This window comes from Phalacrocorax carbo, chromosome 4 (assembly GCF_963921805.1).
Source record: "Phalacrocorax carbo chromosome 4, bPhaCar2.1, whole genome shotgun sequence".
Lineage (NCBI taxonomy): Eukaryota > Metazoa > Chordata > Aves > Suliformes > Phalacrocoracidae > Phalacrocorax > Phalacrocorax carbo.
In genome coordinates this window covers 7,987,710-8,015,640 of record NC_087516.1, presented here as the reverse complement: position 1 = coordinate 8,015,640, position 27,931 = coordinate 7,987,710, and the positions used below count along the sequence as shown (strand labels likewise).

At 38.3% G+C, this 27,931-nt stretch overlaps 1 protein-coding gene across 5 annotated transcripts in view; it reads left to right on the top strand.

Annotated features, from left to right (window-relative positions):
* The window catches only part of CTBP1 (C-terminal binding protein 1), a 248,832-nt gene that overhangs the window by 41,249 nt on the left and 179,652 nt on the right, over window positions 1-27,931 (top strand). For 3 of the 5 annotated variants that reach the window (XM_064448934.1, XM_064448932.1, XM_064448933.1), the window contains exon 2: window positions 14,419-14,579. In XM_064448934.1, the coding sequence (XP_064305004.1) occupies window positions 14,522-14,579 (58 nt within the window). In that variant the 5' untranslated portion in view covers window positions 14,419-14,521. Of the gene's footprint in view, window positions 1-14,418; window positions 14,580-27,931 lie in introns of those variants that run through there. The other 2 variants (XM_064448937.1, XM_064448941.1) reach the window with 2 other exon arrangements.

Here is a 27,931-nt window from a genome sequence, read left to right as displayed (position 1 = left end):
TTGTTTTGAATTTGGTATTTAGAAAAGCTGCTTTTGGTTTTTGCCTCCTTTGTTTTCTGAAGACAGGATGATATCATCTGGCTATTTAGGTTCTAATATTAAGCTTTGAAACAGTTCAGGGTATTTTAGTGGGGATGCTAATGCTATCAAAGCGAAGAAGAGGCAACCAGTTCTGAATCTCTTCCATACAGGCTCCCATATTTAAAAGGAGAACCAGAGTTTCACTCAGCTCTTGCCTCTCCATACAGAGAACAGAGGTGATAGTACAACCAGTCTGCTGGGCTTAGGAGCTTTGTTTTCCCAGTAATGCAGCTAAAAACCATGAAGAAGAGGAGTAGGCAATAGCATGCGGAGAGTTCAGGAGTCATCTTGAGGAGGAGGTGAGGAAGTTGTAGTGAGGAGAAGAGAGGACAGCAAGTATTGTGAAGCTCTGAAAACAAGGAAAATGTGAAATACTAGGATTCCTCAGCTGTGAAAGCAGATTCCAAGACCAGGTTTTTTGCACAGTGATCCCTGCAGATCATCTGACAAACACCCTTTATGAACAGTATTTTTGGAGTCATTGGCCTGCAGAAGAGTTATGAACAACTTGGACTGCTGATAATCAAAAGTAGCACAGTGAGTCTTTCATGGAAGAAATCTGTGGCTTTCCTTCTGGATGCAGTCCTGCAAAACTATTTTTTTTTCTCCAGGTACTTTGATTCCAGTCAGCTATCTTTTATTTGACATTACTGGGGGAGCTCATAATACACCAGAAATCAATGAGAATTTAATCTAATAGATGTAAATTTTTGTCTAGACCTTTTTAAAAGTCAGCATTATGGCAGAATGTGCCTTGGAAAGCAGCATAGGGTACTGCTAAGGGACCTGCTGATGGGTGGTGAATGGATGGCTCCTCTTGTTCTCAATGGCAGCGTGGAATTCTCATAGGCAAGAAATGTCATGCCCCTCTCTGACAGGAGATCAATACACTAAAATGGTTAAAGAGTTTTTTGAAGAAGCATATTCAGTATATAGTGACACAGTATGCCACCACCACATCTGGCTGGGCAGAGAATGGATTGAGAGCAGCCCTCAGGAGAAGAACTTGGGGATGTTGGTGGATGAGAAACTCAACATGACCTGGCAGGGCCAAGAAAGCCAACTGTATCCTGGGCTGTCTCTAAATAAGTGTGACCAGCAGGCTGAGGGAGGCGATTCTTCCCCTCTACTCTGCTCTCAGGAAGACCCCACCTGGAGTGCTGTGTCCAGTCCTGTGGCCCCCAGCATAAGAAGGACATGGAGCTGTTGGAGTGAGTCCAGAAGAGGGACACAAAGATGATCAGAGGGCCGGAACACCTTTCCTATGAAGACAGGCACTGAGAGTTGGGGTTGTGCAGCCTGGAAAGAGATGGCTCTAGAGAGACCTTATAGCAGCACTTTAGTACCTGAAGGGGGCCTACCAGAAATCTGGGGAGGGACTTTTTACAAGAGCATATAGTGATAGGACAAGGAGTAACAGTTTAAACTGAAAGGGTAGATTTAGATTAGATTAGATAAAAGGAAGAAATTCTTCACTGTGAGGGCGGTGAGGCACTGGAACAGGTTGCCCAGAGAAGTTGGGGACGACCCATCCCTGGAAGTGTTCAAGGCCAGGCTGGCTCGGCCTTTGAGCAACCTGGTCTACTGGAAGGTGTCCCTGCCCATGGTGGCGGGGTTAGAACTAGATGGTCTTTAGGGTCACTTCCAACCCAAATCATTCTATGATTCTATGGTCTCTTCTATGAGGAGTCCTATGAGGGGTAAATCTTGCTTGAGTTAGTCATCTGCCTGATAACTGGTTAAAAGGTTTGAGGATGTGAACTGGCAACTTGGGTGCTGGATATTATATGCAGTGCTGCTTCTCTTGTCTCATATCCTCGGCTTTCATCCAGAATTAGGGAACACATTTCTTGAGAAATGCAAACTGCTTTGCTAGCTTTCAGTCATTTTACATCATTTAGAAAAGTCTCTACTTAGTCTGTGAGAGAATATTAGATTCAGGGTTTTGGCCTCATCTTTGAGATGTAAAATGTTATGAACTTGAGATAGTTTAAAACTGTTAGATAAAAACTGCCCTCTTCAGTAACAGTATCATTCTAATTAATCAAGAAGAACTAACCTTCAAGTTAATATGGGCTGGAAATTTTATTTCCTAGTGTAGCGTAGGACCGAAGTGAATTTCCATTAAAGAGCATTATGGTCTTATCACTTTCCAGACCAGCTGCCAAGTGCACTTCTTGCTTGATCTTTCTTCTGTAACAAGATACAAACCAGCATATATGTTCAAGTAAGTAAACTAAAGATAGCAGGCTGCACATACAGTTGTCTCTCCCAGACATGAGAGAGAATAAACTGTGAAAATTTATAGTTATATCAGTTATATTGCAGAAAGATACTGAGATAGTATGATGAATGTAGTTGCACTAAAACCTTTTTGGAATAAAACAAAACAGTTCATTGCATTTGGACTGACTCACCATGCCAGCATTTTGGTATACATGATGTAGGGATCTTGCGTCCTGATGTGAGCATGAAGAAGCTTTCTAAGATTTCTAACACCTAGCTAATGATTTTAGTGTGTGAAAACTTAATTGCCTGTTTGTCCCCTTCTCCAAATTTCAAAGTTGTTTTACAGTAAAGGTAAAGTAGTTTTGCATTGAAGCGCACCTCAAAAACCAAGCAAGCTGCTGCTCTGTGACCTCTGAGAGCTTTTGAATGTAGAGTTAAAGAATACAATTCCCTGATTTTTACGGTCCTTTCTCTTGAGAGAGGCTTCTGTGAACAGAAGAGGGAGAATGCAGTTTAAAATCTATACCCCCCCATATCTCTGAAAAGCAAATTTTGCAGAACTCCATAGTGAAGCAGCCTGTAGTGACTCTAGTTCTCTCCTCTGCCTTCCCAGTACTGAATAAAAGAAAAAGTGGATGAGCTTAAAAGCTGAATATAGACAAATGTAATACATTTGGAAAATGAGTAGTGTATGCCAGTGTTGGTTATAATATATCATGCAGTTGTCAGTCACTCAGATGCATGAGACTATCTAATTGTACTTTTAATTCTTTGTTTCCCCACACTTAATTGTGTTAAAGGATGCTATATCCTAGCCACTAGCATTAATCTTCTACATAAGCAATTCCTGTAATTGCGATGAAGATTGCTTATAGAATTTAGCAAGGTGTAAAAATGCTCTGTATTACTGTGATTGAGATGGGAGTGTAGTTGGCTGGAAATTTCTTAATGAAATGTCATGCCAGGAGATGTAGATTGACACCCAAATATGGGGAAAAGAATTACCAATTAAACAATTCCTCTAGTCGAGTATGAGAGTTGTGATTACTGGAAGATGGTTGGTGATGCCTTTGAGGCTAGATAGCTGTTTCCAGGAGCCCAGTAGTGAGGGAGCCACAGCAGGAAATAATCTGGTAATTATGCTTCTGGGTATTTTAGTGGAGTTCAGTAGTATCTTCTGTTTTGCCAAGTAGGTATTCTAATAGCTTTTTTTTTATAGCTACAATTTACAGCACTTGCAAGCTGATTTTTGATCTGTAAAATGTAACATTGTTGTGGATGTGCATCCATGGATTCCCCATCATTGGAAGTGTTCAAGGCCAGGTTGGATAGGGCTTTGAGCAACCTGATCTAGTAGACGATGTCCCTACCCATGGCAGTTGTACTGGAAGCAGATGATGCTCAGGCAGGAGGGTTGGACAAGATGATCTCCAGAGGTCCCTTCTGACCCCTACCATTCTGTGATCCTGTGACCTGTAAAGGTCCCTTCCAACCCAAACCATCCTACGGTGGGTAGGACTGTAAGTAAAGGTGCAAAGTTTGACAAAGGTGGCTGAAGCTAAAACAAAGGGTAATTCTTTTAAAGTAAATGGAACTTAACGCTTGTTTGGTGTCTTGTCTAATTGCTAAGTTTTTATTGCTTAGTAAGGAGGGGAGACATTTTGGCAATATCTAGTGTTACACTTGGAAAAAAAAATTTTTTTAATTCTTAATGTGGCTATACCTGCTTGTTAAATAAATTTAGCTTTTCTGACCTCATGAACTTTGAAAAGATTTATATACCAGATGTATAATTCTACTGATACCAGAATTGTCAAAGAAATGTAGAAAAGCTATTGCTAAATGTTATTAATAATCTGTAACTTGCACAGTTCAGTATCTTTTTTAAAGTTAATTCCTGGGAAATGCAGAGTAAATGCATGTTATATTGACCATTTTACTGTTTTTAGGTGGTGGCAATTGTCTTCTCTCATTAAACTGGGAGAAAGGAATGGTCCAGCATTTGGACTGCATTTTTTTAAAAAACCCACACATGTAACTTATATATGCTATGTACAATTTTTCAAAAGTACATTTGTAATTTATGTGCTGCTGAAAAATATAGTTTCACCAGGACACCTAAGTAAGCAATAGTTCACCCAGACCAGGTATCTTTTATTCTGACTGTAAAGAGTTGCTGTAGTCTTAGGAGTAGGAGCTGTAGTAGCAAGGCTTTATCCTTGGTATTTTCTTTTTTCAACCAGAGTGTAAACACAGTCTCTGGAAGTCTGATCATGCAAAGTGTTTTTTTAATCTTTTTCCTAGGAATTGAGGGAAAATTATAATACCTGCAGCAGTTACTTGGTTAAACAGGTGAGCTTCCATTCTTTAAGCCTGTCGTGTATTCTAATTAACTCAAAGTATTACAAGATTAATTTACACTTATGTGTCTTAAAAATGCCTTACCTGAAGGCTGTCAGGTGTACCCAGTGCACTGCTGTAGTACTGCGCATTTTGAAAATACGAGATGTTAGCTTGTCGCATGAAAAAAGTTTATATTCTAAGGTTTGTAAACAGTATGAAAAGCTTATTGTGATACTGCTGATGGTATGTTGCTGCCACGGGGCGGTAATATGGGCAAACTAGAAATGTGGTCAAGAACTGTATTTGCTTAATATGGATAAGGTTATTTCACTAAAATACTCACTAGGTATAAAAGCAGTTTTGAACAAATGAGGTGCAATCATAATATTTAAATGTTACCCAAACAGTTTACTGTTCAAGTGTACTCAGTCTCAAAAAATGTTTTCCCACTACTTAACATGCTTTCTTACAGCAGCATGTGTGCACATATACAACATAGCAGGCTTTTTGATGCAGGGAAAAAACCAACACAGGTCTCAGTTCTTTTTCTAAACTTAATTAGCCTTTACTGCTTTCTCACCTAAATGTCTTTAGGCAGGGTTTCTTACCCACTTTCAGAATATAGTTTCTCTCTTTTTCCTCCATTCGTTCTTTTCCACTGAACAAGCACATGTTATTTTATTTAGTAATTTCAATCTGTAAAGCACAGGTTTTTTGACATCCGTGGGCTACTTCTAATAGTGGGAAATCTGTGACAGAGGAACCAGCTTCATGTGTGGAGTACGCACGCAGTCCATGTGCCTGGCATTGTGATGGGGGTTTGTGTCTTTCTTGGAGAAAGAAAATTAAGGGGCAGTAAATCAATAAAAGGTTAAAAGTAGTCTTTTCTTCCTGCTGGTTTGAATCCTTTCTAGCAATGGAGACTCATGAAATGCACCAGTAATTGTTTCCTTTCCTAGAGAATTCATTAACCGAGGCATTAGCCTTTTTATCATCATGAGCGATGACTTAATTCTTTGCATCCTGTTATGCTTGCTCAGGTGCACTAAAATATAAAATATTATTAATTTTGAGTTTCTGATTCAAATAATGAAAATTTTGTGTTTTGAATTATTTTCTGTAGAGGCAGTTCAGTTTCACTGCTGTTGTCTCTCAAAATCCATAATATTGTGTTCCATTTGTTTACACAGTTACTGTCTCTTGCATCCAGCTCTCCAAAAGGGTGGGAAGCTTTCGCTCTCCAGCCTGTTCAGAAAAAATTGAGTGGAGATTGATCTTCTTTTAATGTAATTTTCTTTCATTTCAGACTTCAAAAAATACAGAAGTGAGTACTTCAACAACCCACTTATTTGATATTTTTAAATAGTTTTCATTTGGGAGTTTTAAAGTGCTTTGGGAAACAGTAGGTATTGCTGTACCCCTGTGGGGTGTGTGTGTTGCTTTACAAACCAAACCAGCAGTGGATGAAATGAAGAACGCACCCACCAGGTTGTGTGTCTCAGGTCGGAGAGTAAAAGGCAAAGCCCGGAAGGACTTCAAGAGGTTCATAGTCTTAGAAAGACCACACCGGTCTCTTAATTCTCATTTCCTCTAAATCTGTTCATGAGTGAGATTGAGGCTTGTCACAGTGCCAGTCTTTCTGAAGAAGCTTGTGCTGAGTACCTGAAAGGCAACATTTTTAGAAATGCGGTTTGATGAGAAGCATAGCTGTAATATTGCTCACTGAGTGAGTGTTTTCTGACAGCAAGGATGTCTTTTTCATTTTACTTAAAATGTAGGTGTCTCAGGGAGGTAGCCTTTAATGATTTTCTAATCATAGTTTGAGCTTCTGAATGAAGTTTTCTTCATGAGCTAGAAGTCTGAGCTAGCAGAGGTGCTTCCCATCTGCCTGGAGTTGTACACATCTGCAGTAGTACGTTTTCAGTAGGGAGTAATTTTTGGCTTGTGGACAGATCTATAAGTGAGAGAGAATGCCTCGAAGGGGGAAAAAGCTTTGGAAAAAAAAACTTACGGGGAAGACAAATATCTCATAAAAAGCTTACAATGACAGAATTACTATCACAACTTCTACTATTTTCACCTTAATCCCTGTCAAAAAGGCCATTTTATAATCTTGTGCCATAAAAATAAGAGCTTTTGTTTATAAAAAAAAAATTACACTATTTTGGGAAGACATTTTATTTGGTACTAAAGTATTTTGACTAAAAACATAGAATAGTACAAGAAGTTAGTCACAGTATTAAAAAATAGTGGACAATAGGTCAAAAACCCATAAGCTTTGTTTTTACTGGCATGTTGACAAGGGGCATTCTTGGCCATATTTTGAACATTTTTATCAACAGGAAAAAAACCTTCACTGATAAACATAGTAAAAACTGCTGATGCGATTAAAAAAAGGAGATGGAAGTGCTGCAGAGCAATCAAGTTTGCTTTGATAAGCTGTACTCTATCAAGCTGTGTTCAAATTTTAGATCATAAATACAGAAGGAGAGACTGTCAGCTGTACTCGCAGGGCAGAGAACCCTATCCTAAAAAGAAGTCGCTTTGTTTGCACTGGTGATGAATAAACTGCTGAACCAAGTGCAAAGTCTTTTCATCTGAGGTGTGGTGGAATGTATCTGTGGACTGTGGAGAAAGCAGTAAAGGTGGTTCTGCATTGGACATTGATGTAACTGCTCCTGCAAGGCTTTGCTTGTTCTAGCTCTTGCAGACCGGTACCTTGGTGACTGTGACTTGCTGTTTAATTTATGGATGCAAAGGTTTGATGCAATTTAGGATCAGAAACATTACTTTCTAGGAGAGTATCAAGGAGCTTGGTCTCTTCTGCAAGTAGACTAAGGGATGGCCTGGTGATACCTAAGATGTACCTGTGCAAAGAACATCAGGGAGTTCTTCTGTCTGCCTGTCAAAGCTGTAAGCAAATCTGATGACTGGAGGTTTAAGCGAAACTGACAGTTACACAAAACCAGATGGTAACAGGCCACTTGTTGCTGGAAGAGCTTACCATGTACTAGGGTGGAGTCTACGGCACTGTCAGTTTTTTAATGACGATGATTTTCTAGGTGTCTCTTATGGTCTACATTGGAGAAACTGTCAACTTTGATTGCAGCAGTGTCTTTTAGGCATAATAGTACTAACACCTTTCAGCTTTATTTTGTCTTAGGATGTTTTTTGTGCATCCCTGTGAGCTGTGGACCTCACTTTCTGCATGGCTGTATCAGTCCATTTTTGTAGTATATCTCTGCATTTCCTAAGAATCTAAGGTGTGCCCATATGTCAGAAGGGACTGCAGGTCCATCTGTCCTGTGTCCTGGCTCCGAGAGTGGCCACTAGTGGATGCTTAAGCAAAGTATCATGTTTGTTCTGCTCTTGCTCTTCATGAAGTATCTCCCTTCATGGCAACTCTTGGATGCTGAGCTAAATGGACATTTGGTTGGCGTGACATAGTGCACAAATTGCTGTGTATGAAAACAAAGCAAGCATGCACTGACATTTTCCTTGCCTTTGGCATTTACCTGCTTATGGATTTCTGACCTGGGTTTGCATTGTGGCCATTACTATCAGTGACCACTGATGGGTTTTCCACAAGCTGGTCTTATTCCTTTTAAGAACCACTTAAAGTTTTGGCATCCGTGATACCTGTGACACCAGGTTTTACAATTTAATTGCCTACTCTGTGACAAAGCTTCCTGTAGTTTTTAATATGCTGGCTTACTGTCCCACTGTGTGCTCCCTAGCCATTGAATTGAGGCATGGTGCATATTTTATACACATTTGTTTTATTCCCCACAATCATGTTGTCTTCAGCCTGGGGAGTATCAGTGCATTTCTTTTTCTCCTTTTCCAGCAAGCTATTCCATGCCTTGGACCATACTTACTGACTGTCCTGGCACTTCTTCGTTCTCTGTCTTTTTTGAGATAGGTGTATCTTAGATGCCATTATAATGTTTGGGGTTTTAGTCCTTTTCTGAATAGTACCTAACATTCTTCTTGGTGCCTAATTCAGTAATTGCTTCACTTTTGTGATTAATTTATTGATATTGAAGCTCCCTGTACAGTTTCTCTTAGACTGTACTGACATCTAATGGTAAGGCAAAGTGGCTTAACCACGCTTAATGGCAAGATAAATTGCCTGACAGGCAAATATAGTTATATATTTTCTTCTTAACTCAGTATTAATTTTTGTTAGACAAGATGGAATAACTTCAATTTTTACACAGAAAGTCTGACCTAATACTTTTTCTTTTTGTAATTAATCTCTTTTTGTTCTGCTTTTTTGGCCACACATTTTTAAATGTAGTTTAAATCTTTGCAAGAGTAGTTTTGGGTGCAGTGAAAATGATGTGATTGTTTTATACTGCAGAAGTTTTTATAATAAGTCACAGTATCTCCAGAAAAAGGACAGCAGCATGAGATAAAATGTAAGAATAAATGCTGTCCTGCAGAACTTTGGATTAGGATGTTCCAGTGGTGGTAGGTGTAGCAGACCCATGATTGCTGCATTTTGAAGAAACATGCAGACAAAAGTCTTTGGCCTCTTTTTCTCATACTCCTATTTGAGGTTCCTCTATATTTTTAATTGGGCATTTTTCAAACTCCTAGTGATAAGTACTGTTGAATAATACTTTTGAACTTTAAAAAGAAAAAAAATTAGTTCAGCTATTAATCTTAAAGTTTTTCTATGTTTAGGTGTAGTACACCTCAGCGAGACATAAGTATCACCTAATTTCCATTATGAACCACCATTCCTCTGAACTGAAATTTTTGTTTTATACAGAACCAATACTGCTGCTACAGACACTAGAAATGTTCAGCTACAACTTGTAGAGCTTCAAGTCAAATGTTTCTCATACATCATCCACTTTTTTCCCTTTCTCAGAGTTAGAGCTCATCTCTTGCCATAGCTTCAGAAAGTTGACTTCTGTATTATGTAAATGCACCTTTGCTTTTATCTGAACATTAAGCTAATTTCTCCAACCTAGCATTTTTACATGTGATTTTACTTTCTGCTGTTTGTCAGCTTGATACTATCCTCTCTTTTGCCAAACACAAGATATGTTGCTTTGTACTAGAGAAATATTGAAATTTAGATAAATTTCCATTTCTCAGTATTAGCTTTTTCACAGTCCATGTTGTCTTCAGCATGTTCCCTTTTCCAAAAAAAGGGGAAAACCTGAAACTTGAAACTTAATTTCTAAGGGACGTTGTTAATTTTTGTAGAGTGAGTAATTCTTATTTGTGGATTGTGCATTGGGTTAGGTTTGCAGAAAAGCTTACTGCTTCATGCATGGGGAAGGGACAAGACCATAAAATGGATTTCAGAATTCCAGAGTGTATGGTTTAAATTTGTACTTTGGTGCTCCGCTTTTAGCGGCACAAGCTGAGGAACCAGTTATGGCACAGAATAATATCTCAGATGCTGGGAATATCTGACATCCAGCCACGAAGCCGGGGTGCATCCTGTGAGTCCTTCCCGTAATTTCACTGAAGACATATTGAGGTAAGGGGAAGTGAAACAAAAACACCCCAAAACTGTTGTGGTGTTTCTCACCTGTTCAGGTGAACAAATGTGTGGTAAAGTATTCGTGTTGCTGGCCATACAGTTGCAACAATAGTCATTGCAGAAGGCATCCTTTGGCTTGGTGAGCAGCCCTAGTTGCCCTGAGCACATCATCCAGCTCACCCACGACTGTGACTGTTTTGCTGTGAAATCTTAGGTTTGGTTGACTTGGATATAAGGAAGAAGTTTTTTAGGGCAAGGGTGGTGAGACACTGCAACAGTCACCCAGAGAAGCTGTGTACGCTCCATCCCTTGAAGTGTTCAAGGCCAGGTTGGATGAAGCTTTGAGCAACCTGGTCTAGTGAACGATGTTCCTGGCAGGACGGTTAGACTAGATGACCTGTTTACTATCTGAAACAAACAGTTACTGCAAAATGTATAATTGTTTAGGATGAGTAAAATATTTATGACAAGAACAACAGCGTTTTCATTATCTTTACTTCTTGTCTCCAGGGCTCTGCAGAATGGACATTTCAAGGCTTGTGAGGTGTCATGGAAAATAGAGGTCTTATCAATTTGGGTGGGAAGGAAAGACATTTATTTAATTGAAGTCATCAAAAACTGATGGCAGTAGAATATGGATTATATCATTAGAATTTTTCTTATGGTAGCCTTATTTTATACCTTTTGAAAGTTGATAGTACAAAGAAAAAATATTTCAGTAACTCAATATAGTTTCAGACCAGAGTGTATATTAGAATGGTTAAATGAAGATTGAGATTTTTAAGGGTAACATGAAATTTCATGACCTTATTCTCAATGTGTTAACAATCTATCAGTTCTGTGAATTTAATTTCTTCTTTGGATTTCTTATGCTTCATCTGATCTGGGACTGCCTACAAATTGTTTCATGCAACGGAAGGTGATAGTGAGGCAAAGGGACAAATCAGCCTTTTGCCATTCCTGGCTGTATAGGTAAAAGTCTGTGCTCAGAAGAGTTTATATTGTGAATCTTTTGGCGAGTGGGCTAACTAATCAGAGGTTATGCATGGTACACTTTAAAATTTTTCTGGTAGGCTTTCCCCACCTGTTCAAATTTAGTAGAAATATGATCTGGTCCATGCAAAATTCTCCCATTAGACTGATGCAAAGGAAATGGTCCTGCACTCGCCGGAGCCTTTCAGGTCTGATGTGAGTTCTTCCCTAGTAATTTGGAGTTTCTCCCAACCTACAAGTATGTGTTTAATCAGCCTACTGGTTTGCCTTTTTTAAAAAATTTAATTTCTTAGTTTGCTTTCTTTTCATCCTCTCTCTGGAGAGAAGATTGTGGGTTTTGAATGGCCCTTGCTTCAAATCTTGTCACTCGCAGCTTATGTTTATCTTTTATTCCATTACCAGTGTTACCTGCTTTGAAAACTGAAAACAAAGGTGGCTTATTTACTTAGCATTCCTGTTTTAGCCTGCGGGATTTGTTCACTCTCCTATAAAAATGTTGGAGATTCCCTTTCCTTCCTTTTCCTTTTTGCCTGAAGTCTCAGAAAGCGTGAGGCTCTTCGTTTCTCAAGAAAGAGCGAAGTGCTGCAGGTTGCAATACCCAGAGGCATATTCTCTTTAAAAATATTTTCAAACACTGGAATCATCTGCTTAACTGAAAGAGAACACTCCAATATTCTTTCCAAGAGTGTATATCTTAGATTAAGATTTGTACTCCTCAAAAGAGTTTTGTACATGGGTGGTATCTCAGATGGCTTTGTAGCTAATAGTTGTCATATGACAAGCAGTATATATTCTTAAATCAGTTGGATTTTTGCTTTATCGTAAAATATTGAACTACAGAAGTCTGCTCTTAAATACTACTTGTTATTTTGTGTTCTGATTTTTAATTCATTAGACAAGTGTGCTTGTATTTTTAGTGAATTTCTCAAATACAATTATTCATGTTGTGGTTTAGTAATTGCAGTAACTAATGCTTCCATAATTATAAGGCTTTTGTTTTGCTGGGAAATGCTTCCCATATCATCATCTTCTCTTTGTGTTAGAGCATGAAGTATAATAAAACTCTGAGGGTTAAATTTAGAACTGTGTTAACATGTTAATTTAATTTTTTGCTCAAAAATGTTTTTTTAAACTTATGACAGTTTAGTATGAATAAAAATAATTTTAAAAGTGTTTTTTCTTTTAGAAAAACCTACTTATTTATATGGTACGCTTTGAAGCTGCTGTAGACAGATAGAAAACATCTGGTGACACTTTCAGTGGTAGGTCAATAGTTACAGATGGTCTGTTTTTTACAGCTGTCATCCAGCTTTGTATGTAGAATGACTACAGTGGAAAAATCTTTTGCTGAATGAATAAACAAAACAGCACAAGGAGGCCAGCAGGCATATATGTTTCTACAAGACGGGAAATTAAATAAGCTATGAAATTTTAAACCGAGACTAGTATTTAAAATGTTCATTATATTCTGGTTTCTGTTCCTTATCCTCTAGATCTTCCTATGTGACCACTGCAGGAAGTAGGTTATAAAACAGAAGTGATAAGCAAATAAATTGAAGACTAGCTTAGGACTGATCCTTTACATGAGTTTGGTGTGTTGGCTTAAGGAAAGGCAGGTGGCTATATAACTAGCTTTTAAGGTTATAAAATGCATGTTAGATTTGATGTAATGCTTGTGCAATCTCATAACAGAGCCACATTCAATATTGAAGAATGTTGTATTTTGTAAGAATAATCAATGTTGGGAAATATGGTAGAAAATTTCTAAAATGGCAACATTCTTTCTGTGTTTTAAAGAGAAAAAACTCGTCTTCTGCATTCTTCATTGGTTTTTCTCCTATTCATGATGCGATGTTATATTCAGCTGGAGTCAGACATAGTGCAAACCAGCAGAAGAATCTTGAAGTTGAGGATAAAGAAAAAGAGGTGTGGAGGGAAAGTGAAGAGGAGAGGATGAGGCTGAACAACGTGTTAAAAGCATGATGAAAATTGCACGTTAACTCAATTTTTAAATGAAAATAACGCAAAGGAACTTTGTTAAAAGCCCAAATGCACGAGGCAGGGTAGTACTGGCAAAGATATCTATTTTAATGCAAATGTGCAGTTCTTGATATTCAAAATATTTTTTTATCATTTCACTTGGAGTGCATGGATCCTCATAATATGTTGATAAAATGTGCCTATGTTTTGGTTTTAGAAAAGCTTAGCCTCTAGAAAGAAACAAGCAGATTTCTAGGTTCAGTCACTTGTAGGGCCATTAAATGCTATCCACTGATGTTGAAAGCTGTTGGGCTGGAATAAAAAGGAACAGGGAGGTGGATTATTTGGCTCGCTTCAACGTGCACTGTGCTTGTAATACAGCGTCTGCTGAGTTTTGTTCTCAAAGTCTGTTGAGATTATTTAAAGGAGGATAAAAGTGGTGCTGTGATTATGATTTTCAGAGGATCTGTATGCTTAGCTTTACCCCATCCGCTTGCTCATGTGCATTTTATAATCTACCGCTTTGATTAGATTCTTGCTGAGGGAATTTTTGTTTCTCCCCATCCCCCCTTCCTGCTTCTCACTGGTTTGGCTTAAAATGCAGACTGCTTGTTGCAATACCCTTACGCTGTCTTGCCCAGCTACATGGTATCTGAAAAGTGCTTAGTTGTATTTGCTGCCAAAGAGCTTGCCTAGTCATGCATAAACCTGCTTTAAATGCCATTTTGTTGATATAGATGTTGCCGTTCCGTGTTGTCACTGTGGTGCGTTTCCTTGGGGCTATGCCTCTTTAATTATTTCCTTTAACTTCCAAGTATCAAACTCTGGTTTACTTTATCATCGAAAGCTTAAAAGCTAAGAATGAGAAGAGTATTTTTCTTGATGGCTGCAAGCATTGGGATGCAGAAGTGTATGGCTTCACTGTTGCATTCCAGGTGGCCACACTTCTGTCAATTTACGGGAAGTATGAACCTGCACCCGCCCAAGATACCTTCTTTAGTTGGCCGTGTGTTCAGCGAAAGGGGAAAAAGTATTTGAGAGCCAAAAGGCAGAAAACGGCAGCTGTCTTGGAGCACTTCTTACACTGGCTTGTTTGAGCTGTGCTGTTTGCTTGCAGTTTTGTCTTTTGTTTGAGTGAGCTTGTTGTGAAATGCCAGGTTACCTAATGTGATTTAAGAACTTTGTGTTTTTTTCTTAATTAAGTTACATATAGATCATCTTTCTGGAAAGAGGTGGGGGGAAAAAAAAAAGTATTTTAAAGTTTAAGAAGCTTTTCCTTCTGTTCACAGGTAAAATTAAGTTTCTAAAAGACAGTAAGCGTTTCTGACCTGTGGCTGGCTTGAGAAGACCATCACCAAGCTGTGTGGAGACGTTCTTTGAGCTTCCACTCTTATGTCTCTAATGGACAAACACAAAGTGAAGCGGCAACGTCTGGATCGCATATTTGAAGGTTAGACATTTCAATTTCTAATGTTAACTGCGTCAATTAATTTCATGGATTACTGATGTTTCTGGAGACTGGAACTCTTCTCTTTTGGTCATTCAGTGCATTTTTAATTGAGTTGCAGTTCATGTCGGGATTGTTAACTGTGCACAAATGCTGGTTGTGGGTGAAAACATCTAAACAAATAAAAGCAACTAGTGTGTGAACTCTGTACTATTCTACAATTAAGTTTGCTTTCAACTTAGTGTTTTACAATATTCTACCCAAATGTTGTGACAGATTGCAGTTTTATATAAAATAACAATCACAAAACGATAAGATGACAACATAATGCTCTGCAGGGTCTTTCTGTACAGGCATGCTTCATAGAGATTGATTTCACAGCATGTTTCTGATCCTAGGAAGGAAAATAAAAAATGAAAATAAACCAAAAATCTCAGAAGCCCCTAAAACTTTAACGGGTATGAATAAAAATACCCTGAATTCTAGTGAAAGAAATGTAATCATTTGAGTCAATCATTTTACCTTAAGTCACAAAGGATGAAGTTGTATATTCCTTGTATTCTTTACTCATTTGGTTTTAGAGGTGGCGTGAATGCAGTTTGAGGAATAAGGTGTGCTATTTTTAACAATACCTAGCAACGATTCCGGCTAAACCATTTTTTTATATTAAAATATTAGCTCCTCCTTAAAAGGCAAGGGAATATTTAATTTGTTTACTAAGCCATTTTGATACAATAGGAGGAAGTGTACAGACTTCTGGGCACATGTTCTCTGCATCACCTCAAATACTGAAGCGGTGAACTGCAGTTGAAACATTTGCTCCTCCACACATTGGTCTTGAGACTTTTTTTTCTAGCAGCTGTGTTGGTGTAAGCAGTCCCTGGCAGCTGATTTCTGTCCTTGTTTTTTTCCCTTTCTTTGTGCCAATATGAGTGTAACTGTGTAATGAGCTAGATTATGATGATGACTCATACTAAAAATAAACTGTTGTTGATATATTTTCCTTTTAGGTAAATTCCTCAGCCCAGGTCAGTGTTCAGCTGACAAAGGAGTTGTATTGAAGGGAGCAGTTAGAAAGGATCAATGTGGGGTGCTGGTACCATTTACCCTGACGTAGCCAGAGAAAGAGACATTTCATCAAAGGGTGCAGTTTCACATTTGGTTTAGACGATTAACCTCCCTGTAGGTCTCCTTTAAAACTGGCCAAGCCCACCCCTGATTGCCAGGTCCAAACTGTTCTTGTGTCCCACCAGGCAGTTGGTTGAATCTGCTCACTGGAGACTAATCCCTGCTCAAAGAAATTGAGAACTGGCTGCTGAGGATGGCGAATTTGGGAGGGCTGTCCCTTTTTCTGGGCAGCATTGCAGTTGGATCAGCTGGAAACTACCTAGGGGTGTGCTGGTGCAGTGCATGGTCCTCTTCTCTCTCGTCTCTGTTCTGAGCTTCAGGGTTTTAGGTCGCTGGTCCTCATCCTAGAGTCTTTGTATGTGACCCCTCAATAAAAAATGCAGAATGTTAACTTGACAGAGTGCTCAATTGTTGTGGGTGGTGGTGGGTTGGTGTTGGTCTTCTGTTTTGTGTGGTGGTTTGTGTTTTTGTTTTTTTTTTTTGGGGGGGGGCCTGTATTAGTGAACTGAATAATTGGTGAATTGTGAGGAGGATGGAGAAACCCATCCCTTTTGATGGCAGCTGGCAGATCTGCTCAACCCACTTAATGGAATTCCAGTCTCCTTTTCTTGATCAGTGGGACAACTTAAGAGGAAAATAGACTGTGATGTGGGAAGGAATGTTTTCAGGGACAGGGGTGACAGACCAGTAGCCACTGTGACTGTTTAAAATAGTGGCTTCCCCTAGGGTGCGTGTTCACATCTGGTGATGCTGTTTTAATCAGTGCCTTTTGTCTGGCTTGTTTCTCCCAGCCCTACACAATCCACTGCATCCTACTGGTAAAACCGGTGCGGCCATGCAGTGTAGGGAATTGATCCAGTTGAAAATGTATTAAAAAGTTGGGATTTTCTAGCCACCTCTGCTTCCTAATCCCATTTACCATGTGCTAGACAACTAGCCGTGTTGGGGAAATAGTGTGTGAAGACCAGGCAGAAGATGAACAAGAGGAGAGGGGGTGAAACAATGAATATGGAAAATGCTTGAAGTGTTATGCTTACAGGAATCCAATTTGGCTCTTTAAAATGCCTGAGCTATATTCTGCTCTTGAGTGTCTGTGTGTTCAAATTTCCAAATGCTCTTTGTAAACATGTTTCTGGCTGGTGTGTTTAAATCGCTATCCCTGCAACTGGGTGAAGTGGGATAAAAACTAGGGGGTTTTCTCTACATAAGGTCCTGTTCAGGTTTAAAAATTAAATATGCAAAGTTGTTCACTGATATGTGCCTTTATACCACAACCTAAATATTTTATATTAGAAATATGCATAACGTTTTACAAAGCTTGGGAATTTAATGAGCTGTATAGCTATTAAAGGTGGTTTATCTTGTCTGTCAGCTTTTTTGTTCATCAGCTGGTGTACAGCTTTCTTCTCTTGACCTTTTCCCTCAGAACAGAATTATTTTTAAGATGCATTTTCTTTTTATTGCAAGTTCCACTTAAAAATAGGCCACACTAATTTACTAAGCACTACTATTACTAAGTCTATATATTTTCATAGACTGTTTAACATAAAAACTTGTGATGGGCAGACTTTTAATACACTATTATATCTATAAAGAGATGCCAGTGTCGTTCTGGTGGTGACATACAGCATTTCATTACTGTTCATATCCCTGCTTGAGGAGGGGCTGATAATGAGTTGAAATTCAGTTTCTGAAAAATGAGTGGTGTGGGCCTGATTCTCAAAATGAAATGCTCATGTTGGGAGCACGCGCAGGGTTGCACACAGCTTTTTTCTGTGGAGTTAATGGATTGCCACAAATGTTCTTGTAAGTTAGATAACTGTGCATGCAAAATGTTATTTGAGTTGAACTGCTTTCCTGTGGCCTTAGGTAATTTGCACACTTGCTTATAGTAACTAATCATGCAAATTAAGCAACAAATTGAACAGGCATCACTGGATTTACTATTACCTTGTGAGTTAATGATAGTGGTAGTAGTACTACTAAATTTCAGTTGATACTCAATGCAGAAAAAAACCCCTGATTCCATTACTTTGGAAGCAATTAGTCCTCTCTTAATGTAGCTGAATAAGTAATTTTGTCTCTGAGGTACCTATGATTCCCTTCAGTGACTTCTTAAATATGAAATTGTGTATTTGCTTTTAGTCCTGAAGCTGTTTGCAGTTATATTTTCTTGCACATTTCAATGGTCTGCCATGTTCTTATGTGCATCTTCTCAAAGGGGTGGTATAAAATGTGCTTTGTCATCCCAGTTTATATTGCTCTATAAACTAGGGTTTACTTAGATGGTGGAAATTGAAGACTGTCCCTTGAAAAAACCACGTATTACATTCTGGTTTCTAACCTCCACCAGTAGCTGTGAATTATATTTAGGCATAAAGACATGATTCTAAGCACTCTGAGATGCTAATATTAAGCTCACATCACAATTTATAAAATAACATTTAGGATTCTTCCCTTGAAGATAAATAGTATCAAGGCATGTGAAAGATTAATTAGTTACTGGTTATATTGTTCTTTGTCCCCCTCTCCGGTGATGCTGGTGATTGCAAAGCTTAATTATAGTAGTATACATTTGGCAGAACAGTTGGAAGTGTCACAGTGCAAAAAATAAAATGTGTTCATTTTGTGGGTAATTTGAAAAATTCTAAATGTTTTTGGCATTTTGAAAAGTTGTTATCTCTAATTAAGGTATTATTGTACTTTATATTGTAACAAAACCATAAACAATGCTGTGTATTTGCTTATATTCTAGAAATCTTTAATTAAATGTGTGTGTTTTACTGACCATTGCTTGGAAGTTACCTTGGAGTTGTCTGACCGCTGTCAAATTTGCTGGGAGCTAATGAAGTGTGGAGGCAACAGAAGGTGGCTGCAGCACAAAGAAAATTCTACATCGTCTGAATTGTCTGTGAACGGGCTTGAGGAACACAGTGCATTTTCTCTAAATGCATTACATTGTATAATATATAGTGCTCGGTCGGCCACTGCTTTTGGTGGGTTTCCAAGCTTTAGGAAACTGTTTAAAGGGGAGAGCTTAGGGACATCAGTGGAACTGGGAGGATGACATGGGTGTCTCCTCTTTCATTGCTTCTTGCTTGTTTACACAGGTATTAGGGATTAAACAGCTACAGCACTGGTAAAGTAACTGCAAAACCGAGAGTGACTTTTCCAGTTGGATTGCTTGAAACCAGAAGTTTCTTTCCAGAGCACTTCATACGTGATATTTATAGCAAAGACTGTAGTGTATGCAAGTACAAGTCTGTGAAGACCCTATATGCCCCCAGACAGATGTTTTATGTTTTTCTACTTCTGGTTTTGAGGAAGAAGAATGCAGCTTTGCACACCTCAGGACTTCTTGACATTCATTACAAATCTTCTTCCTTTTTTGTGCAACACTGGTGTACATACCTGTGTATAAAGATTCCGTTTTAAGAGGGTGCAGAAGAAAATTTGAAATGTATTTTAGCTATTTTTAACAGTGCTGCTTTATTACTTAAAAAAAGAGGATGAGTTGGTTGGGATCATATATTGGAAAAGGAAGTGCCTATTAATGGGATGAGTTTCTGAGATTTCAGATAAAATCTCTCATCTTTTGCTCTTCTGAAGGGCAGCCTTTCTTTGGGAAGGTCTGGTTACTGGCAAGTAACCAAGTGCTATGCTCTTTGAAGGACAGTAAAAGTGTACTCTAAAGGAATAGTTTCTTTTCAAGGATGTAGTCTAGGCTTTCTTTCTGCATAAGAAGACATCTGTGTTTTTAAAGCTTCTCTTTTCTGCTTGTGGTGCTATATAGCATGAGATTTAATAAGGCGAATCTTCAATTCCTAGTTGATGTGAGATATTGGTTGCAGGAGGAGTGCAGAGAAATAAGGAGGTATGAATTGAATTCAGTTTTCTTCTTTCCAAATTTATAAAAAAATCTTGAAGTACAGAGTCACTTAGTTTAAAAAAAAAGCAGCGCATTAACTTTCCTCATTTCTTGTGCATATAATAGCTTGGCTTCTTAACAAGTGGAAAGTACCAGATTGACAAATACCAAGTGTTATTTCATGACCACTGATGGAGCCTATCTGGCTTGTGTAAACTGTGATTTGACCCATTGCAGTTGTGAAATTAGGCAGTTAAGACAAGCTTTCTGCATATTAATGAGGGAGATGGCCTACTTTGGCAGCACTTGGGTTTTCCCTGAATTTAAAAAAGGATTTTTACTAAAGTTGGTACATACTGTGTAAGGTGATCTGTAACTAAAAGGAAGGAGGAATAACTGTTTTGAGGCAGTGAGTACACTCAGCTCTTTCTTATGTAAGTGGGAATTGCAGATGTCAAGTTCTTTGGAAAATGAGCTATCAATTTTCTTAACTGACATTCAAATTTGAAGATGTTCGTAGCTGTCTCGCTGCAGATATCAAAGAAAGGAAATAATAAAATGTGCAGAGAATTGGAAATCACGTAGTACTTCATAGGGTTTTCTTTATGCATACTGATCTTAGTCCTAGGCATACTAAATATGCCGAGCGTTTTTTAAAAAGAGATTAATGGGCTGCCTAGTTGCTTGGTGTCTTTTTGACAGACTTTAGAAGAAGGCTTATGGAAGGATTAGGGCAGCAGAGGGAGCTAACTCCTAATATTTTATCATTTGTTGTTTCCTAAGTGAAAGTTGCTCCTTGATAAAGTACCAATTAACCTTCACAGAAATGTGATTTTCTAACCTTAAGTGCCTTTAGCAAATAAATAAGGATTTTGAACTGAAGAAAATTCCTTTTCTCCCTAGCAATCCAGTACAAATTAAATGAGGAATCAGGTGGTAAAAGCTACCAAAATCTTTCTGCAGGAACAGCCATCAAACCTTTCAACTGTAACAAATGAAAGTGTTTAAGCAGACAGAGTTTTCTATGAATAACCTAAGCAGAAAATTCTATGAATAACCCAAGTTACTTTGATACAGGTGTCTTAAAATAAAAATGCATACATTCTTGTGTTGCATACGAGGGTGTTTTAACAATTCAACACTATTTTTCTGTGTTTTGCCTGTAAGAACTTTGAAAATATTTTTATGAGCTTGAAATATAGAGAATTAGGTAAAATATTTGATCTGTTTTATATAAGATTTGTCTTCAAAGAACAGAGAGGCTATTCCAAGGATAAGTGGACCTTTAAATAATGAAAGTAAACTGATGCTACCATGAATCATCACACAAGACCATTTGCCTCTTATCGCACGTTAAGGAGAGTTATCTGTGTATTTGGGGTATGTTTACCCTAATGCAAAAACGTCCTTTACCTCATTACAATTATAGTTAAAATGCTTGTGAGCACAGGCTTATGTTTGGTTTCAGGTTTATCCTTAATATTCAGTATTTATGGCACAAGGTGGCTTTGGCTTTCTTTTAGTTTGGTGCAGTAACCTGCTTTTGTAATTTGAATCTTCATTATGTGCTACCTAAACAGCTTTTGAATTTGCATGCACTTAAGCTACTATAATGTTACAGAGGTATTACTAGTAACAATGTGAGCTGTATGAAAAGAAAATTAGCTTAAAAGCCCATTTTGCCCTAAATGATGCTGAACAGTAGCTGCTAATGAAAAGCATTATTTTAACAAGAAAACTGGGAGTGGGGGAAAGCCTACAGAAAAAAGAATCTCAATGACATTTTAAAATTTTGCTGAAACATTCAGGTCACTGATTTAAGTTATGAATGTTTTAAAGAAAAGCTGTGCTTTTGATGTGTCCAGCCTTAAACATTTTATAGTTATATTTTCAGTAGTATATTGAAATAAAATACACTGCTTGCTTGTGAGAGCAGCTACGTTCAGCTCTATAGCCAGAGCACTAAATCTTACTGCTATAATAAAGTCAAAATAGTTTTATTTCATGTTAGTGTCAAAGACAGTGTTAAATACAGTAAACAATATAGGTTGACACTGGGTTTACAGGGTTGTAATCATTGTACTTTTAATATCATATACGTTTGAATCAGAAGCCAATATTTAACCACACCTAATCATCTAATTCCTGAGTAATTTTCAGGTAATTTTAAAAACTTTCCAGACTAGATATTTAGCTTTTAGACAGTGCAGATGAGTGCTTTAGAAGTCTAAATACTTGCTGGTAATATATACTTATTTCTGCCTGGGGTCAGGGAAGATGCTCTGCAAGCCCTAGATTTATACATGGCTTTGCACTCTGCTCTGGAAAACTGAACTGTACAAAAATTAAGTGTCTAGGTAAACATACTGAAAAATTTAAATAGTCATCTAATTAAAGCAGACGTGTTCAGCTTTCATAGAGGCAGTTCCCATCCTTAGGGAAGTGCAGTCTGAGATGCAAAAAAGGATTTTATTTCGTTTCCTCCCTTAGTGCAGTCAGGATGGGAGTGTGATTATGCAAGTGGAAACAAGAAAATAAAAGTGGAGACAGTCTTCTAGTGCTGAAGGCATCTGCTGTTCCGTCCTTCTTCCATGAAGTCAGTGCTGAACTTGAAAGGTGCCTCTCCTTTCACAAGATGAATTGCATGGAGGCTTTGCCAGGGGAAGAATATCTTGCAGAGATCTCTCTCCTCCTTAGAAAAGTCATTGTGATCTGATGGACAGTTCATCTGGAGTTGAGAAACCTATGTTTTATCTTTTAGCTCTTCTGAAGTCACATAGCAAGTTAGAAAACTGAAGTTGCCCGGTGACTCTGTGCCTTTTCTTTTTATTTGACAGAAAACAGTCAGTGGAGACACTCAAAGGTACTGTGATATAAGTAACAGCAGGCTGTTGTAATAGTTGAGGAATCCCTTTAAAAAAAGGAGGCTTTGCTAACTGAAAGTACCTGGTGTTGCAGCAGGTGAAAGCGCGCCCATCGGTACCGCTGTAGACCCAGAACTCCGCAGTGGTTTGTGACCCTGCTCAGGTGCTTCAATGAGAGGGTTCCTCCTTTCCTGTGAGAACTGCATTTAAATTGGTTGTGACTTTGGGTACATGTGGGTTGCTGTTGGGTTTTGTTTTGTTCTTTTTTGGTTAAGCCAGAAATTAGCTGTTCAGTACTACTCATGTTTCCCTTTTCCTGATGCTCATTTTTCAAAGCAGCATGCTATGCAGTGAATTTTCAAACCTCTCATTCTGCCAATTAAATGGAGACACACCAAAAAAACCCCAATAAAAATTACAGGCAATGGCAGTAGGACAGCAGAAGATGAAGAGGAAAGACTCTGTTCTTTTGATCCTACCTGTATTTTTCAGAACTTTTCCTCGTGTGCTAGATGATGATACTCAAATACAAATAGGCTATGACTCCTGTTAATAGGTAATTAAGAATAATAAGTGTTAATTAAATACATTATAAATGTATCTTTTTCTTAAGGGGTGTACATTTGAAGAAGTAGCTTTATTAAATGCTAATAAAACTTTTTCCCAGGGAATTTTATCACTATTTCTTGTTCCTTGCTGTTCCTTTCTTCCTTGAAGATTGCATCAGTCATACCCATGTGGTTTTTTTCTGGGTATCAAATACCACTTAGGCAGGTGTTACTTAGTTTCCACAACATCTGCCAGTCATTTTTTGTTGTCTAACCTGCAGATGGTCATGTTTGCCTGTTTGTGTAGTGCTCCACAAACTCCCATGCTTGTTCCCAGAGTGCTGCTCTGCGCTCGCACGCAGGCACCGTCAATTTATCAAACTCAAATAATTTAGTAACAGTTACTTCTTCTTGCAATAAACAAAAGCAGCTGCACTCTAGCTATCCTTATCTGCATGAATGCATAGATTGTAAAGGGCTTTTCTGACAGACAAGACAAAAGTTTAGAATTTCAAACTGGAATTTAGGGCATGGAAGTCAGAGGGACTAGACGCTGATGTTTAGAAACAATATAATAATGCAGAGAATGAATTAGTTACCATAGTAACTGCTTTGTTTTAATAATTTGGTGGGGCAATGAATAGAAGGAGCTCAGAAATAAGTAGTAGGAATCTTAATTACATGTTGTGGAACGTGAGTGGCTTTGTTCATTAATATTGAAATTAATTTGATTTTATAGCAGATTGAAGAACGAGTGTATAAGTTGTACTTTGGAAGGGCAATAAGAATGATTTACAGGGCTTTTTTTCAGTCTTATTTTCTTATTTTTTTACCCCTGGGGAAAATGTGATCACATTTTACATTTGATTATGGCAACACAGATTATCGATTTCTTAACAATGAAACATGCTCAATATGTTGCACTGTAAGCGTGACTTCAATCTACGTGCTGTGATTTGTTGCCTGGCAGTTGTTGGCAGCCTAGCAACATGCTTCAGTCCAGATATGCAAAAGGATATAGACACCCAAAGTTAGGAGTTACAGGGAAGGTAGATATCTTAGTACTTCAAAGCCTGTCTAAAATCATCAGCACTTTGAAGTCCCTTTGTACTTGATGGATGAAATTTAAATTCCCTCTGCACTTGACGATCACCTTCATTTTCTCTCCTCTTGCAGGCTTGAGCAGTTTGGTGTTAATTTTGTGCTTAAGACAAGGCAGGATCCTCAAACAGAATTAGCTCTTTGGGAGGCAGGTGCACACATCAGCTGGACCCTGTTTTGCAGAAAGATAGCGAGTATGATGGTGCTTTTTCCTCGAATTTCATGAGCGTCGCCTCCTGTCCCAGCATCTCTCATACAAGGCAACAGTTGGCTGGGTCCGAGGTGCCTGTGTGCTGGTGAGTCAGTATGTGTCTGGGGACTGGCTGGTGTCACAGAAGGGATTACTGCTCATCTCCTGCCGCAGCCTTTCCCAAAGCGGGGCCTCTAATTTGAGTCTGTCTTCTAATCTGGGTGCCTTTTTTTTTTTTCCTCTGTAATAAAGCTTTCAGGAACTTAATTCTCCTTGAGACTACTGGTGGCTTTTGATTGAAATTGGCTAGTGAGTTAAGGATTTAATTAAGGACGGCCCAGCAGGTAGATGGTTTCCTTTGAAAAATCTTCCTAAAAGGTGCTCAGATATTACATACAGAAACAATAAATACCACCTGGTCATTGCTTGGCCAAAGGAAGCACCTTCCATCACCGGACTCAAAGCATGTCCCTTCCCTAGGCTAGGGAGCCTTCAAGTTGTTTCTGTGAAGCTGCATTTAACAGTGGCTCCTCAGTAGGTAAGAGTGCCTGCCCAGGAACGGAGAAACTTTGGGTTCTAGATCATCCTCAATCCAAAGATGATTAGCTGTTGTGAAGGGAGGTTCATTACCCTTTCTGTGTGGTTTGCTGCTGTGTTCCAGGTAATGCAAGATCAATTCGTTGTGCCAGAAAAAAAAGGTAGAACTGAGCTCAGTAATGAGGGCTCTAATTCAGGAAGGGAAATTCAAGCTTCTCTTCCCTGTTTCTAGTATGTTTGTGTACATTATTTTGTGGACAGACTTAAAACTGCGGACTGTTTCTTTTCTCCAAGGTGAGGCCCCCATCACGGAGCTATTCTTGTCCCTGTCTCCTCCCCTTTAGTCTCATAAGAAACTTGCCCTGCTAAAGTATTTCTAAAACGAGCATATCATACCTCCAGGCCCATGTTTTCTTCATTCTTCCCTTATCTCTTAGTTGTATCTTAATAAAATTAAATAGGGATGGTTTTAAAATACTCGCTTGTTTTGAACTTTCCTTTGGTCCTAATCCTTAACTGGAATTCTGAAATGCTTGCTAATATAATCTTAAAGTTTACAAAGTCCTTTCCTGTTTAGTTTTCAAGTGTCAGTCTGTGAAACTTCCCAAAATGTCAGAAGATTAGATGAGTTTTGCCCCTTGTCCAAGATGTTGATGCGTGAATGTAAAAGGGAGTTCATTCCAGAGCTGAAAACATCCAGTGAAGAATTTTAGTCAGTTACTTCCTTTTATCTGTGTTAACCATAAATCAGTGGTTATTTTATAGGTTCCTTTTGATTACAGTCATCAACAAATGCATGGTTGCATCCTGGAACAGCTGGTGAAAGAAACTTTAGAGCTCTCCTTAAAGGCCTCAGTATACCAAGGTAACAGCATTAGTGCATCTGGTGATAAAGAAGAGACTGTGGTCTTGCAGTCAAATGTGGTCTTTAGCTGGCTTTTTTTCCCTGCAGTTCTGAGTCTCATTTTCCTTCTTTTTCTGGTTCTCTTTTATAATGAGGAAATAAAGTAATTTCTATTTTATTCCTTGTTTTCTAATGTTTCTTAATATATTTTTTGTGATATATTAATTTTGTTTGGTGACATGCAAGTGGATTTCCACTGGAAGTCAATTAGCATTAAATGTTAATATTTTAATTTAATGTTCAACTTGATTTCATTTGCTCTGATTTTTATTGCATTACTCCTTTATGAATGGAAGCACCTGCAAATATGTTCCTAAAAGCATAGTTTTCCGCATAGTTGAAAAATAGTTAAATGCTTACTGAATGGTAATTTAAAGTCCTTTTAGATGAAGAAGACTTGAAGCTTTTTGCAGTCAGCTGGGAAAAGGTTTAGCAGCATTCTGAAACAACCATCTCTGCTGACATTGGCTTATGTCTTCAAAAGCTAGCAAGTCTGGAGACATGTATGTCAAATAGGATAGATTATTCCATGTCTTGTTCTGTCTGTGCATGATTACCTGCAGGAAACCCATGCTGCAGCATGCATTTCATCTCCACTGCTGAGTTCCGCGTGGAGAGCGCTCCTGCCCCGAAGTTGTGGATTCCTCTCTTACAAGAGAAATACTGATGGGGTTTCCATGTCAGCTGCACCAGTTCTGCCAAAGGCTTGTCAGATACAAGCTTTGGTCTTCCTCGAGTCATGAAGTGCCCCAGAAGCGTGACTGACTTGCACCTCCTCGATGTGATGTAATCTAAGTGGAAAACGTATTTGCTAAACAAACCTTATGTGGTATGCAGTTTATAAAAGCTCTCTTTTGAGTGATGTGTGGGCAAGTTTATCCTTTTGTGACAAAAGGTTTTCAGGTAGGAGGATGGAGTTCAAAGAAAAAAAGTACCTTCTTTAGCCTCATTCTCTACAAGTCGCTTATGAATGTTTGATGTAACAGAAAAATATCGTATTAATAATTGTGATAGCTGACCCCGGTTAGCACAGGCAAGAGAACACTATGACATTTTGGAGTATGTATTTTAAATAACTTTTTACTCCCTCTTTTAAAGTATATGTGAGTATACCTACACAGTATAGATCACTTGAAAATGTAATTAAATGTTTTGTATCAAAAAATGAGATATTTTATTTGAAAAGCTTGATTAAACATGTAGTATTGGCATTGCTGCCACCTGCCTCCTTAGACTTGGAGTTACTCTGACCTGTGATTTGCTCCGAGTTTGTTTTTACTCAGTATTTTTGTCCCTTTGCTTGTGTAGTTTTCTTGTCTGAATGCAGTTTGTACCTGTTCCCCTTTCTGTTTTTGCTTCATGCCTGAGTACTGCAGAGCTGCTTGTTTTATCAAAGCTGGCACTCTGGTTCCTGGAATTCATCTCCTGTTTACAACACTTGTATAGGTCAGAACTGCCATGGAGTACAGAAATTAAAAGTTTTGCAGTGTTTCTTTATAGAAGCGTAGAGGTATATTTTCTGTTGAAAATGTTACTTGATTTAATTTGGTGTTATTATTGAACTACATTTACATCCCATGTAATAGGAGGTTGATTTATTAGTAGCAGTTAATTTAAAAGGCTGCTGGATACTTCCCCTTTCCTTCTGCAGCGTGAGCAGGCTTTTTTGTGTCTTTTCAGAACTTCTCAAATGTAGTTGAACCGTGGGACATATCCTGTCTTAGGTTGCCAGGTCTACAGATGCCACCACTTTTATAAACCTTAAATTGTCTCTAAAGTAAACACTTTATAAAACAGAAGAAGCAGAGTTTTCATGATTTGTAGGACGTCTATAAATTCATTTTTAGTTTAGCTGGGCTACTTTATTACATGAAAAGTTAAATTATCTAAAACAATTTAGCTTGAAAAAACTGCTGAACAGTCAGATTTTAACTAAATGTATTGAAAACTGGAAACTTCTCTAGCAGTAATTCCAAGCAGACATTCCTTAACTGTGAAGGGCAGAGCAGGGGGAGAGAACAAAAGTTAAATTATAAATAAAAGCAAGTTCAACCTATCGTTGTATCCTTGACACTAGTAGTGTAATCTGTGTTGTAGATTGGCAGTAGCGCCTGGCTATTTTGCCTAACCATCCAAAACCAGATGACATTATGCACATGTCAAAAGGGAGAACAATGATTTCCGTGTTTCCTGTTAATGGCACGTTTCCCTTTTT